Source organism: Pelmatolapia mariae, linkage group LG17, assembly GCF_036321145.2.
Source record: "Pelmatolapia mariae isolate MD_Pm_ZW linkage group LG17, Pm_UMD_F_2, whole genome shotgun sequence".
Lineage (NCBI taxonomy): Eukaryota > Metazoa > Chordata > Actinopteri > Cichliformes > Cichlidae > Pelmatolapia > Pelmatolapia mariae.
Genome location: NC_086242.1, coordinates 4,477,758 through 4,494,333, shown reverse-complemented (window position 1 = coordinate 4,494,333; position 16,576 = coordinate 4,477,758). Strand labels below are relative to the sequence as shown.

The 16,576-nt window shown below is 41.4% G+C and overlaps 1 protein-coding gene across 1 annotated transcript; it reads left to right on the top strand.

Annotated features, from left to right (window-relative positions):
* Positions 1-1,105: 1,105 nt before the first annotated feature.
* Positions 1,106-10,178, top strand: LOC134615890 (mucin-19-like). The gene is made up of 28 exons (XM_063460574.1): positions 1,106-1,199; positions 1,578-1,803; positions 2,187-2,316; positions 2,424-2,487; positions 2,641-2,723; positions 2,873-3,068; positions 3,214-3,339; positions 3,420-3,540; positions 3,628-3,763; positions 3,858-3,935; positions 4,036-4,105; positions 4,187-4,324; positions 4,406-4,555; positions 4,722-4,816; positions 4,897-5,029; positions 5,169-5,412; positions 5,518-5,558; positions 5,926-6,014; positions 6,133-6,287; positions 6,372-6,510; positions 6,861-6,965; positions 7,254-7,448; positions 7,617-7,689; positions 7,770-7,939; positions 8,129-8,285; positions 8,681-8,788; positions 9,328-9,469; positions 9,902-10,178. The coding sequence occupies exons 1-28, from the start codon at positions 1,106-1,108 to the stop codon at positions 10,176-10,178; spliced, it is 3,735 nt and encodes a 1,244-aa protein (XP_063316644.1).
* The last annotated feature ends 6,398 nt before the right edge of the window (positions 10,179-16,576 follow it).

Genomic DNA, 16,576 nt, shown 5'->3' with positions numbered 1-16,576 from the left:
TTAGCTTTCTCATGGCTAACTTACATTGTTGCCATTATACTAATACTTTGGCATAAGAAATATATGCTAGTGTCTCATGCACGACAGAGTACACAAAGGTGCAGCATAACAGTGACAATTTCTCGTGACAATTTCTGCTAAAGCTAGCTTGCATACAGTGTGCAAATATGTTCTCTGGATAAATGCTAGCAAGGCAATTCTGTAGTTTACTTAATGACAGCAGATATCATTAATAGCAATAGGTTTGGGATTTCTCACTCAGTCCTTATAAATCAAGCAATCTTGCTTTGCTGCTGTGGGTAGAGTTTCTTCCACCTGCCCCAGGCAGACAACATAGTAGAGGAAACTTCAACTCAGAGGTCAGCGAGTCTTCATTGGGAAAAAGACGTAATAGGGTAAGCGAGAGAACAATAAGATAGTTTGGCTTTTCTTGACGTGGTCAAGGGTGTAGCCCAGGTGAAAAGAGGTTACAGTTACAGGAAGTGATTGGAGGAGACATACATCTGTTTATGTGTAGAGTCAGTGGTTACTTTTACGTGGAGAGTGTGAACTATTCCAAATGAAATCAGTGTAAAAAGAATTAGGTTGCTCCATATTCACAACAAACAAAAAATGAGGTGTACAGTTTGAAAACAATCACACTTTCCAGGATCACTGTTTTATTTTTTTTCTCCCACTGTTTAAAAATTTGTTTTTCTTTATTAATTGCATTTAATTGTTCTATAAGTTTTCATCAAAAAACGCTGTGTGGGTAGTTTTGTTTTGCTAATTTTAAGGGAAGACAAATCTATCTACAAAAATGATTTGGGGACAAGTAAATTTAATAAATCATTACATTTTATTTTATGTATTACATTTTGAAAACAGCACATGGAGAGTAGGGCAATTAATACTTACGATTAAGGTCAGATGCGATCTCCAGGAAATGATTGTAAGTCAAAGTAACGTGCCCTTGAGTGATGGAAACGTGTGTGTGTATGTTAATGAGTGCGTGGTCCCTTGGGCAGTGTATGAGTGTAGACACAGCATATATAAGCCCTGTTCCAGGCTGACTGTGCATGCCTTCCTGGTTGCACCTGCAGCTTGGGAGCAACAGGTAGCAAGCATGACCTTACAGAGATGGCTGCTGGCTCTCTGCCTTTCCGTAGCTTCATTGGTTTTTGGGACCGGTGGCTCTGTGACAAGTGAAACTCAGAAATGTAAGCATGCAAAATTTGTATACAAGTGCTGGATCTTGATTAATCTATAGCTTTCTAATTGATTGCGAACTACTGACATAGTTAGGTGATGATGATGTTTGTGACATCCTCTAATATACTATATGATAAAAAGGAAATACTGTTGGGTTTTCTAGTGCAGAGAAATTGCAGAGGTGGTAATCTATGAAGAATGTCAGTATTTGTAGAGGGGGTAGTATTGCAAATCACAATTTTGTCAAGCATAACAGTGATGCTACTTTTTAAATTCATACTTTTGGCATAATAAAATGAGTGAAGTGATTTATTGCTTTATTATTGAACTCAGTCAATAGCTGCTTTCAGCGAGCTTCAGTAAATTCACACCTTTCTTGTGATCAGACATTTGCAGGACATTCAGCAGTGGAGTCGTCCAACCTTTCCAAGGTCCAGGATTCTATGTGCATTCCAATTGTCCCTTCACCCTGACTCGGTTCACCCAGAATCGAGTTGAATGTGACATCTCTCTACGTCGAGGGAACGACGGCCTTGTGGTGCAAGTCGACATCATCATCAACAAAGTCAGGACTATTCTGCAGAATGGAAGCATACTGGTTGAGGGCAAAAGGTTTGGATCCGGATTTAGATATTGTGTGTGTGAGAGAAATCGTGGCTACACAGAAGGCAATAAAGGAACTCATGCCTGATGTGTTCATGTATAATATGATTTTATGTCCATTTAAATATAATCCTCTGCAAGTGTGAGTGTTGCGCCTGTTGGCTACAGATGAAATATTTAAAACCTCAGTTTAAAGCTGTTATTATCTGCTTTTTGATTGTTTCTTAGCTGCTGTCTGAGACAAGAATATGTTTTCTCGGACGAACCTCTCAGGCTTTTTCCCTTCATGATAAAAGTATCCAACTGATTTTTATGTCCGAAGGAATAAAGGTAGCAAATGTGATGGCCATAATTTCCCAGTCTGCAAAATTGATGCCCCTGTATCTTTACAGTGTTGCCCTTCCATACGATCAGACCTACCAGCATATTTTTCAGTACGGCATCTACACTAAACTGAGGAGCTCATTGCTGCCTCTTTCCATAACCTGGCACAGCGTACCTGGAGGAATAGACTCTCTTTGGGTGAGAGCATTCATATTACTGCAGGAGAGATCCTAAATGCAGGCACATGGATTTAAACAATAAAAATCTTTATTACACCTAAAGTTGCTCAATGATCTCCTCTTCAGGTTGAGCTGGAGCAAGAGCTGAGCACCGACATGAGTGGACTGTGTGGAAAATACAATGTAACTGGTAAATAGATGGGGTTTTTTGTAATTTAAATAACGCTAATGAAAGTTGTGATGTTTACAAATGCAATATGGATAGTATAAATAATTGGTATCAGTAACAGATGGTTTATTTGCACATCTGCTTGGTTAAGAATGTATCTCTTTGTGAATTAAGGCGATGAGCAGCAGTTGATCAGAGAGAGCGTGCTCCCTGACGACACGTGTCAAACCAAAGATTCGATCTCAGCTCCTAATTCAGTAAGTTCTGCTGCTTTACATTTTTGTCACCTGCTAAACCTGGAAAAAAAGCAGAAGAAATAAATCAGCTGACACTCCTGACTGTGTTTAATCCTTGTATGCTTCAACTGGTGCATATGCTCAGATGGTTGCTCTGATGATATTTGCAGGTATGCAATCAAATATTTTCCAACATCATAGACTCTCTGCAATCAAAGTGGCTTCGTTACCTTCAGCTCTGCTACAAGAGCCTTTACAGCTATGAAAACGATGAATACGTCCGTTGTTCTTTCTTCAAAGAGATTGCTGTGCTTTGTGGGAAAACAAATGATTTTTGGAGCAAATGGACAACCGTAACCAAATGTGGTAGGTGATTTTTGTATTTTTTTTTCATCATCAGATCAGCTATTAAAAACAAATTCTTCTTTAAAAAAGTGAATTACCTTGACTCAGCTTATATTTCCTTCAGTTATGAGTAGATGTAATTGTTTGTCTTTGTGGCTGACTGCAGCTAAGCCAACTTGCCCTGGAGACTTGGTTTATAATGAAGAAGGTACTGCCTTTCTACCCAGCTGCTCCAACCCTAAACCCCAACTGACCAGCCAGGATATCACCAGCTCCTGTGTCTGCCCAGAGGGTGAGCACTGAATAGGAGAATTAATTTATGTGGCTTTATAATTTATCTGCATATTAAGGCTATATTTAATGTGCATGTAGGCAAGGTACTTAACGATCACTTGGATGGCTACCACTGTGTGAATCTGTCCCAATGCCCCTGTGTATTTGCTGGGAAAACCTATTTAATGGGAGAAATACGTAGCACCAAATGTCAGTCATGGTAAGTATTTCTATATATAGTGTGCGTGGCTTCATAGTTTCCAATGTGCATCACAAGATTTCCTTTTTTCTTTAAACCTATCCCTAGCTTGTGTGAAGGTGGACAGTGGCGTTGCTCTGAAAACTTCTGTCCATCAAAATGTTTAATTGAAGGCCAGTTTGTGACAACATTTGATGGCAAGCAATATGTTGTGCCTGGTAAATGTACATACTTAGCATTTCAGGTAATTTGCCCTCCCCCATATTTTGCAGCATATACCTTACTTTGCCTGTTGTGCAACACTGACTGCTGTGTAATTTATTTATTGTGACATGCAGGGTTTCAACTGGACAGTAGTTATTCAGTTTTCTGAAAAGGATGCATCACTGAAAAACATTGTTCTCCAGGGTTATCAGGTACAGCTTGTCTTTGATCAATGATTTCAAAACAACTTGACATTTAAATAACATAAAAGATGTGAAAACTTAACTATAAATGCCCCTTTTTTATTTTCAGGAAAAGTATACATTCAAAAACAGCATAGTTACATTTGGAGACCAAGAAATTACAGAATCTCAGAAGACTGGTAAATAGAAACCTTGTAATTCATACATTCCATAAACCATTTGTTAACTCAATTACAAAGGCTCTTACTTGTCACTTTCAGATTATGCACAGGTGTTTTGGCAGTCCTCCATGTATGTACTAGTCATGACAGCCTCAGATATTAAGATCCAAGTCCAGATATCACCTAAAATCCAGCTCTACATCTCTGCTCCTACAAAACACAATGACATCATTTCAGGTTAGAAACAAAATGCCCAAAATACATTAAACACTATCATTGCTGGCATGTTCCGCTTTTACCAGTCAGTCTGTCGTTCAGGTCTTTGTGGCAACGACAATAGTGACAGCACAGATGACTTCACCAGCAGCGGTGGGATCATTGAGAATTCGGCTCAGCCTTTTGCTCTGTCCTGGAGTCTGGGCGCTTGTGCAGTGAACATACCCAGCACCTGCATCAGCACTCACAATGGTACCACTTTCTATTTTAACTATGACTAAAACTGAAAAGACTGCAGTACAGAGATAGGATAATACTGAATTATAAATTCACCTTGACATCTGGCTGGATCATGACGTTGACCCTTGATTTCATAGATAGATAGATACAATATAAATCATTTGTTTTGTTCTTTCAGAAATATTTGCAGACGAAAAGTGCTCTGTGCTGACTGACCCAACTGGAATATTTGCTAAGTGCCATGGCCACTTACCACCTGATCAATACCACACAGTAAGCATACATTTTGAGTTATAAGCATGTTTCCATAAGTTTATTTGACTTATCAATGTTAAGATGACTTTTGTTGGCAGGCCTGTATTCAAAGAACCTGTAATTGTGGCAGCAATGTGCAGAGTTGCTTGTGCATGGCTTTAGCCAGCTACGCAAAAGCTTGTGCAAGTCTGGGTTTTTTTGTTGGTGACTGGAGGAAGACTACCAAATGCAGTAAGGGTTCATATACTACATAAACATGTTCACTTATTCTCTTAATATCTTCAAACATTTTAAGAGACAAAAAAGAGACAAGATTAAGACATTCTTGTAGATACCTGATAATACTGTTATCCCCAATGTTGTGTCACAGCTCTGACATGTCCAAAGAACCAAGAGTTCACCTACAACTTACGTGCTTGCAACAGTACATGCCGCTCCCTGTCTGGCCCTGATTTTTGCTGTAAAGTGGATGATTTTCCCGTGGAGGGATGTGGCTGCCCCGAAGGAACATATCTGAATCAAGAAAACACCTGCACCCCAAAGGCAGAGTGTGTATGCCACCACACGGGTGGTATAACGCCTCCAGGTCCAGTTGCTATAGATGGGCGACAGTGGTGAGCTGCACCTTTGAATATTTTACTATGTTGATGTGATGTCTATGATGGAATTTACATTAAATTAACATACATTTTCCTTTACAAATATTTTGTCTGTTTCAGCCTCTGTGAAAATGGAAAACTGAACTGTTCTAAGGATTGTGGTGAGTCTATATTTTTCTATTTTAGCCATCCTAAAATAATAATTTTTGCTTGCTACACCCTTTAAACCTAATTTATTTATTTTTAGGGATTATAAGTGTTATGTGTATATATTTTTTTTTTTAAAAAGATGACGTGATTGTGTATAATTTAACAACACCACAAACCCAATCATATAAAATGATTGTATGTTGCATTTCAATGAAAACAGCACTACAAATGTATCAAAAAAAGGAAAAATTACAACCTCCGTAAAGTTTAAAGTTATTAAATTTGATCATTTGCTAGATGGTGGATCTAGGAATTAAAATGGAAAATTGTTACATTGTTGTAATTTTGTCTTAATAATTGTAATAATGATTTTATCAGGCTGCAAGAATGGGAAAGTTTGTGTGCACTGCTCAGAAAACCCGATTAAGACGGCTCAGAAAACTTGTGACAGCCTCAGCAAACCACTTGTGAGTCAACACATGTTCATATGTAGACATCATTATCTGCTTATCTATGTTAAGAAGTTTTTATTGGTTGAAATTATTGGGTTTTAATGAGTCAAACATTATTGCATGTGATTTTCAGTTTGCCAAAAAGGATTGTGTGAGTGGCTGTTACTGCCCAAATGATCAGTATGAAGATCACCATGGAAACTGTGTATCAAGGGACAACTGCACCTGTGTGTACAGTGGTAAAGTCTTCAGGGCAGGAGAGACTGTAAAAACCAACTGTAAAAACTGGTAACAAACTCATAAGTGGCACTTTACTCATTCACTAACAACATTTAGTTCATCCTCAAACTCTTATGGTTACCTGTCTTACAGTGTCTGTGGTCAGGGTCAGTGGGACTGCACAGATGAGCCGTGTCCCGGGACATGTCAAGTCTATGGAAATGGACATTATCAGACCTTTGACTCTAAATGGTATCGATTTAGTGGACACTGCCAGTACACACTTGTAGAGGTAAGACAACACATTGCAACATAGTTTACATGACATTTTATTCATTCTATGGGCCAAATAAGCATTTAAAACCTGATCAAATTTACCAGATGTCAGGGAATTACACCTACTCAAACCCTGTTTTGGATGTTTGAATTCAAACATGTAAACTTTTAATGATTAGAATTAATTATAATTAAAGTAAAAAATGTGTATTTCTTTCATTTATTCTATTTCTTACATGTTCCATTTAAACTACCATTATTGTGCTTTACAGAACTCTCCCTGAGATTGCACATTAACCAAATGCATTTCGCATAAAAGCATTATTCAGAGTAACTCTGCTTTTATATTGATTTATTTTACTTCAGGATTACTGTGGAAATACAAAGGGCACATTTTCTGTCAGAGTGGAGAGTGTACCCTGCTGTGAAGAGGCGCTGACCTGCTCTCGCTTCATTGTCCTGGACTTGCAGGTTTGTGACAATTACTGTGATAAATTTGTCAGCTTATTGATTTGAAAGTAGTCTCTCCTTTGATTGATTTGATAAACTCTATTTTTAATTATTTGTAATCAATGCACTCATTTGCAATGTTAAGTTTCATTGCACATTCTGTCTGATGGGAATGAGACTGAATTGAAGAAGAGTCATTAATACATGAAGATGTTAATTCTTTCATTCATTTCATTTCATGAAATTGCTAATGACAATTTTAAATAATGAAATACTATGAATTGTAACTCTTCTACTTGCTCCGTCAAGGGCAAAGCCACCCTGACACTGAGTGACATGAAGGTGACTAAACGTCTGCAGCAAGGCTGGACTCTGCAGGAAAATTCACTTTACAGTATCGACACTGTGGGACTTTATATCATAGTGTCAGTGCCGAGCAGCGGGATCACTCTCATCTGGGACAAACACACACGGCTCACCATAAAACTGCATGAAAACTGGAGGGTGAGGAATAGGAATCTTATTTTGCTCCTTGATTTTAAAAATATTTGCCTGTGTAGTGCATTTGGCAATATCAGAATTTTGACATGCAGGATTTCTACAATATCAAATTGTATTATAAAATACATACTTACATCTCATTACTGAATACTTAAAAACTCTTACCTGCAGAATAAAGTGTGTGGACTTTGTGGGAATTTTGACTCCAATGAGATGAACGACCTACAGATAAGAGGCTCAACAGGTGAATTAGCTTTCTCTCTCATTTATAATACATTGATACTAGATAGTCATGGTATGTAACAAAACTAAATCTGTTTTCAGTGGGATCCAGTCCGATGGCCTTTGGCAACAGCTGGAAGGCAGCCACTCCTCCTTGTTCTGATGTAACTGCTGATATATTTCCATGTGATCGCAACTCCTACTGCTCAGCCTGGGCCCAGCGGCGCTGTATGATTATTAAAGGAGACACTTTCAAAGACTGTCATCTGAAAGTATGTGGTTTACATGTTCTACATACCATTAACCGCTAAGGAAACAAAAACCACATGAACTGTCACAAATATTTTTATCCAGTTCTAGTGCAATATTCTACCTCACAACTACTGGTTGTAATCAGCATTTGCAGAGGGTTTTCAAACATGCCAATAAAACATCTATTCTGGATGTTCTCAAATCCCCAGGTGGACCCAAATCCTTACTATCAGGCTTGCTTACTTGAGTCCTGCTCCTGTGAGTTTGAAGGGAAGTTCCTGGGCTACTGCACAGCTGTGGCAGCTTATGCAGAGGCCTGCAGTGACCAGGATGTCTGTGTAAAGTGGAGAACACCTGACCTGTGTCGTAAGTTAGGAGTCATCTTCTAGACATGATTCTGTAGCTATCGGCAGGGAAGTTTCTGATTCTGATTTCTGATTAAAGAGTTGATTATTGTGACACATACATTAGAATGTATGTGCTTAATTTTAATACTAATTGTTTTACACACTTGGTTTACATTATATCTGCAATGGTTATATTTTAAGTCAATTTATTCTTATTTTTAAATACACTTGGTCTTAATGACACCTGGAAGGCAGTGTGGCCAATGCACTTAATAAAAAAAATCACTGAATATAATGAAGAATCCAATTCATACAGGATTAGATCATTATTGAAATTGTAAACAGAAAATATAACTTAGTCTATAATTATTGTTCACTTATTCTCTCAATAAACTGTTCAACTTAAATCTTCAGCCATTTACTGTGATTACTACAACAAACCAGGCCAAAGTATTTGGCACTATGAAGCCTGTGGTAAGATGAGAACCTGTGGCAAAGGAATCCTTAGACAAAAGCTTGAAGGTAAGCAAACTTCTCAGTTATGTTCAAATACATTAAACAACAATAAACACTATTTAAACCTTTTAGAATTGTGGGATTTGAAAGATCCACTCTGAAAAGCAGAGAAAAACCTTAGCAATTTCCAATATATTTTAGCAGCTATAAAAACTGGAGGCTTACCTCTTGGGAGCATAATCATGGTACTAAATCAAAATGAATATCTGAATGAGTATCCAAATGCTACTTTATAATTTTTTCATTTCCAATAATGTTCTAATAGTCTAATTGACAGATAGAAAATTTCAATTATCAAAGACAAAATAATGCTTGGCAGTCTTTTACTTTGTTACTTTGTTGTTTTAAGGTGTAGTGTAAAATTTCAATGGTTCACATACATTTTCTGCCACCGTAGTTGCTTCGCATAAATCAATTTTTAATATTGTTGTATTTTTGAACAATGACTAAATAATCAAACTTTTAAAGATTTTAAATATTGTTTGATTTGAATAATGTGTACAAAAACAATTGATAATATAGGAACACATTTCTTAATAAAACAGGTTGTTACCCGAGATGTCCAAAGGAGACACCATACTATGATGAGAATGAAGGTGAATGCACCACAATTATGGACTGCTCTTGTTATTTCAATAACACTGTTGTTCAACCAGGAGAAGTGGTGATGATAAACTCTTTTCAGTGGTAAGTTGAACACAACACACACACACACACACACACACACACACACACACACACACACACACACACACACACACACACACACACACACACACACACACTGGTATATATTTAATTTACTACATGTAAAACTTTATTAACAATTGGTTATTCTTATTTACTCTTTTGTATTAAACAGCTCCTGTGAAAATGGGACATTCAGTTGTGGTAAGTATGAGATACATTCAATATAAATACACTATTAATAAAATGAATGCTGATTTATATTGTACAAATATGAAAGTAATTCAAGAATAGAAATTAAAATCCTTTTATGAAATATTGAATGATATTTGGTTACAGCTTGTTTACAAGTAATTGATAGTATTTCAGATTAAATATGCCTTTCTGAACTGCTTGGAAGCAGAAGTACTTACTATCAGCTCTATTTAACAGCACCTCCTCCGCCTCCAACAACGACAGAACCTGCTACAACAACTCTCAAACCAACATCTTCAACTACGAGAGAAACAACTATGCTTTCAACTGTACTTGTGACGACAACTATAAATATGTCAACTACGACTACAAAAGATTCAACAATATTCACAAGTACCTCTACACCAATTACGACAGTTCTTCGATCCAGTACACCCGGTACAGGTGGAACATTGCCAACACCGCCTACAACCATGTTTACAAAAACATCTACTGCTATCACAGTCTCTACTGAAAAACCACGAACAACATCAACAACGTCCCACTCTACAGGGAAAACTACATTGACTTCCCTCACAACTGAAGGACAAACAATTCCCACTGGCTCCTCTGCTCCGACAACAGCTACTTCACCCACCGCTGAAACAGGATCAACAATGCCACCCATGACCGCAAAGCAAACAACACCAGTCACATCAACTGCTCCTGGAACAGGGTCAACAATGCCTATCACAACTGCTGAGCAGTCCAGCACACCTGGTACAGGTGAAACATTGCCCACATCACCTAGAACCACCTTTACACCAACAACATCTACTGATACCGCAGTTTCTACTGAACAACCACAAACTTCATCAACGCTCCCGTCTACAGGGAAAACTACAACGAGTTCCCTCACAACTGAAGAACAAACAACAATTCCAACTGCTTCCTCTGCTCCCACAACAGCTACACCACCCACTACTGAAACAGGATCAACAATGCCACCCATGACCTCTGAACAAACAACACCAGTCACATCAACTGCTCCTGGAACAGGGTCAACAATGCCTATCACAACTGCTGAACAGTCCAGCACACCTGGTACAGGTGGAACATTGCCCACATCACCTAGAACCACCTTTACACCAACAACATCTACTGCTACCACAGTTTCTACTGAACAACCAGAAACTTCATCAACGCCCCCCTCTACAGGGAAAACTACAATGAGTTCCCTCACAACTGAAGAACAAACAACAATTCCCACTGCTTCCTCTGCTCCCACAACAGCTACACCACCCACTACTGAAACAGGATCAACAATGCCACCTATGACCTCTAAACAAACAACACTGGTGACATCAACTGCTCCTGGAACAGGGTCAACAATACCTATCACCTCCGCTGAGCAGTCCAGCACACCTGGTACTGGTGGAACATTGCTGACATCGCCTAGATCCACCTTTACACCAACAACATCTACTGCTACCACAGTTTCTACTGAAAAACCACGAACAACGCCAACTTCCCCCTCTACAGGGAAAAGTACAACGAGTTCCCTCACCACTGAAGGAAAAACAACAATTCCCACTGCTTCCTCTGCTCCCACAACAGCTACATCACCCACTACTGAAACAGGATCAACAATGCCACCTATGACCTCTAAACAAACAACTTTGGTCACATCAACTGCTCCTGGAACAGGGTCAGCAATACCTATCACCTCCGCTGAGCAGTCCAGCACACCTGGTACTGGTGGAACATTGCCCACATCATCTAGAACCACCTTTACACCAACAACATCTACTGCTACCACAGTTTCTACTGAACAACCACAAACAACGCCAACTTCCCTCTCTACCGGGAAAACTACAACGAGTTCCCTCACCACTGAAGGACAAACAATTCCCACTGCTTCCTCTGCTGCCACAACATCTACATCACCCACTACTGAAACAGGATCAACAATGCCACCTACGACCTCTAAACAAACAACATTGGTCACATCAACTGCTCCTGGAACAGGGTCAACAATACCTACCACCTCCGCTGAACAGTTCAGCACACCTGGTACTGGTGGAACATTGCCGACATCAGCTAGAACCACCTTTACACCAACAACATCTACTGCTACCACAGTTTCTACTGAACAACCACAAACAACGCCAACTTCCCCCTCTACAGGGAAAACTACAACGAGTTCCCTCACCACTGAAGGACAAACAACAATTCCCACTGCTTCCTCTGCTCCCACAACAGCTACACCACCCACTACTGAAACAGGATCAACAATGCCACCCATGACCTCTGAACAAACAACACCAGTCACATCAACTGCTCCTGGAACAGGTTCAACAATGCCTATCACAACTGCTGAGCAGTCCAGCACACCTGCTACAGGTGAAACATTGCCCACATCACCTAGAACCACCTTTACACCAACAACATCAACTGATACCGCAGTTTCTACTCAACAACCACAAACTTCATCAACGCTCCCGTCTACAGGGAAAACTACAACGAGTTCCCTCACAACTGAAGAACAAACAACAATTCCAACTGCTTCCTATGCCCCCACAACAGCTACACCACCCACTACTGAAACAGGATCAACAATGCCACCCATGACCTCTGAACAAACAACACCAGTCACATCAACTGCTCCTGGAACAGGGTCAACAATGCCTATCACAACTGCTGAACAGTCCAGCACACCTGGTACAGGTGGAACATTGCCCACATCACCTAGAACCACCTTTACACCAACAACATCTACTGCTACCACAGTTTCTACTGAACAACCAGAAACTTCATCAACGCCCCCCTCTACAGGGAAAACTACAATGAGTTCCGTCACCACTGAAGGACAAACAACAATTCCCACTGCTTCCTCTGCTCCCACAACAGCTACACCACCCACTACTGAAACAGGATCAACAATGCCACCTACGACCTCAAAACAAACAACTTTGGTCACATCAACTGCTCCTGGAACAGGGTCAACAATACCTATCACCTCCGCTGAGCAGTCCAGCACACCTGGTACTGGTGGAACATTGCCCACATCATCTAGAACCACCTTTACACCAACAACATCTACTGCTACCACAGTTTCTACTGAACAACCACAAACAACGCCAACTTCCCTCTCTACCGGGAAAACTACAATGAGTTCCCTCACCACTGAAGGACAAACAATTCCCACTTCTTCCTCTGCTGCCACAACAGCTACATCACCCACTACTGAAACAGGATCAACAATGCCACCTACGACCTCTAAACAAACAACATTGGTCACATCAACTGCTCCTGGAACAGGGTCAACAATACCTATCACCTCCGCTGAGCAGTCCAGCACACCTGGTACTGGTGGAACATTGCCCACATCATCTAGAACCACCTTTACACCAACAACATCTACTGCTACCACAGTTTCTACTGAACAACCACAAACAACGCCAACTTCCCCCTCTACAGGGAAAACTACAACGAGTTCCCTCACCACTGAAGGAAAAACAACAAGTCCCACTGCTTCCTCTGCTCTCACTACTGAAACACGATCACCAATGCCACCTACGACCTCTAAACAAACAACTTTGGTCACATCAACTGCTCCTGGAACAGGGTCAACAATACCTACCACCTCCGCTGAGCAGTCCAGCACACCTCGTACTGGTGGAACATTGCCAACATCAGCTAGAACCACCTTTACACCAACAACATCTACTGCTACCACAGTTTCTACTGAAAAACCACAAACAACGCCAACTTCCCCCTCAACAGGGAAAACTACAACGAGTTCCCTCACCACTGAAGGTAAAACAACAATTCCCACTGCTTCCTCTGCTCCCACAACAGCTACAACACCCACTACTGAAACAGGATCAACAATGCCACCTACGACCTCTAAACAAACAACTTTGGTCACATCAACTGCTCCTGGAACAGGGTCAACAATACCTATCACCTCCGCTGAACAGTCCAGCACACTTGGTACTGGTGGAACATTGCCCACATCTGCTAGAACCACCTTTACACCAACAACATCTACTGCTACCACAGTTTCTACTGAAAAACCACGAACAACGCCAACTTCCCCCTCTACAGGGAAAACTACATCTAGTTCCCTCACCACTGAAGGAAAAACAACAATTCCCACTTCTTCCTCTGCTCCCACAACAGCTACATCACCCACTACTGAAACAGGATCAACAATGCCACCCATGACCTCAAAACAAACAACACTGGTGACATCAACTGCTCCTGGAACAGGGTCAACAATACCTATCACCTCCGCTGAGCAGTCCAGCACACCTGGTACTGGTGGAACATTGCCCACATCATCTAGAACCACCTTTACACCAACAACATCTACTGCTACCATAGTTTCTACTGAAAAACCACAAACAACGCCAACTTCCCCCTCAACAGGGAAAACTACAACGAGTTCCCTCACCACTGAAGGAAAAACAACAATTCCCACTTCTTCCTCTGCTCCCACAACAGCTACAACACCCACTACTGAAACAGGATCAACAATGCCACCTACGACCTCTAAACAAACAACATTGGTCACATCAACTGCTCCTGGAACAGGGTCAACAATACCTATCACCTCCGCTGAGCAGTCCAGCACACCTGGTACTGGTGGAACATTGCCCACATCATCTAGAACCACCTTTACACCAACAACATCTACTGCTACCACAGTTTCTACTGAACAACCACAAACAACGCCAACTTCCCCCTCTACAGGGAAAACTACAATGAGTTCCCTCACCACTGAAGGAAAAACAACAAGTCCCACTGCTTCCTCTGCTCTCACTACTGAAACACGATCACCAATGCCACCTACGACCTCTAAACAAACAACTTTGGTCACATCAACTGCTCCTGGAACAGGGTCAACAATACCTACCACCTCCGCTGAGCAGTCCAGCACACCTCGTACTGGTGGAACATTGCCAACATCAGCTAGAACCACCTTTACACCAACAACATCTACTGCTACCACAGTTTCTACTGAAAAACCACAAACAACGCCAACTTCCCCCTCAACAGGGAAAACTACAACGAGTTCCCTCACCACTGAAGGTAAAACAACAATTCCCACTGCTTCCTCTGCTCCCACAACAGCTACAACACCCACTACTGAAACAGGATCAACAATGCCACCTACGACCTCTAAACAAACAACTTTGGTCACATCAACTGCTCCTGGAACAGGGTCAACAATACCTATCACCTCCGCTGAACAGTCCAGCACACTTGGTACTGGTGGAACATTGCCCACATCTGCTAGAACCACCTTTACACCAACAACATCTACTGCTACCACAGTTTCTACTGAAAAACCACGAACAACGCCAACTTCCCCCTCTACAGGGAAAACTACATCTAGTTCCCTCACCACTGAAGGAAAAACAACAATTCCCACTTCTTCCTCTGCTCCCACAACAGCTACATCACCCACTACTGAAACAGGATCAACAATGCCACCCATGACCTCTAAACAAACAACACTGGTGACATCAACTGCTCCTGGAACAGGGTCAACAATACCTATCACCTCCGCTGAGCAGTCCAGCACACCTGGTACTGGTGGAACATTGCCCACATCATCTAGAACCACCTTTACACCAACAACATCTACTGCTACCACAGTTTCTACTGAACAACCACAAACAACGCCAACTTCCCCCTCTACAGGGAAAACTACAACGAGTTCCCTCACCACTGAAGGAAAAACAACAATTCCCACTGCTTCCTCTGCTCCCACAACAGCTACATCACCCACTACTGAAACAGGATCAACAATGCCACCCATGACCTCAAAACAAACAACACTGGTGACATCAACTGCTCCTGGAACAGGGTCAACAATACCTATCACCTCCGCTGAGCAGTCCAGCACACCTGGTACTGGTGGAACATTGCCCACATCATCTAGAACCACCTTTACACCAACAACATCTACTGCTACCATAGCTTCTACTGAAAAACCACAAACAACGCCAACTTCCCCCTCAACAGGGAAAACTACAACGAGTTCCCTCACCACTGAAGGAAAAACAACAATTCCCACTTCTTCCTCTGCTCCCACAACAGCTACAACACCCACTACTGAAACAGGATCAACAATGCCACCTACGACCTCTAAACAAACAACTTTGCTCACATCAACTGCTCCTGGAACAGGGTCAACAATACCTATCACCTCCGCTGAGCAGTCCAGCACACCTGGTACTGGTGGAACATTGCCCACATCATCTAGAACCACCTTTACACCAACAACATCTACTGCTACCACAGTTTCTACTGAACAACCACAAACAACGCCAACTTCCCCCTCTACAGGGAAAACTACAACGAGTTCCCTCACCACTGAAGGAAAAACAACAATTCCCACTGCTTCCTCTGCTCCCACAACAGCTACATCACCCACTACTGAAACAGGATCAACAATGCCACCCATGACCTCAAAACAAACAACACTGGTGACATCAACTGCTCCTGGAACAGGGTCAACAATACCTATCACCTCCGCTGAGCAGTCCAGCACACCTGGTACTGGTGGAACATTGCCCACATCATCTAGAACCACCTTTACACCAACAACATCTACTGCTACCATAGCTTCTACTGAAAAACCACAAACAACGCCAACTTCCCCCTCAACAGGGAAAACTACAACGAGTTCCCTCACCACTGAAGGAAAAACAACAATTCCCACTTCTTCCTCTGCTCCCACAACAGCTACAACACCCACTACTGAAACAGGATCAACAATGCCACCTACGACCTCTAAACAAACAACTTTGGTCACATCAACTGCTCCTGGAACAGGGTCAGCAATACCTACCACCTCGGCTGAGCAGTCAAGCACACCTGGTACTGGTGGAACATTGCCCACATCATCTAGAACCACCT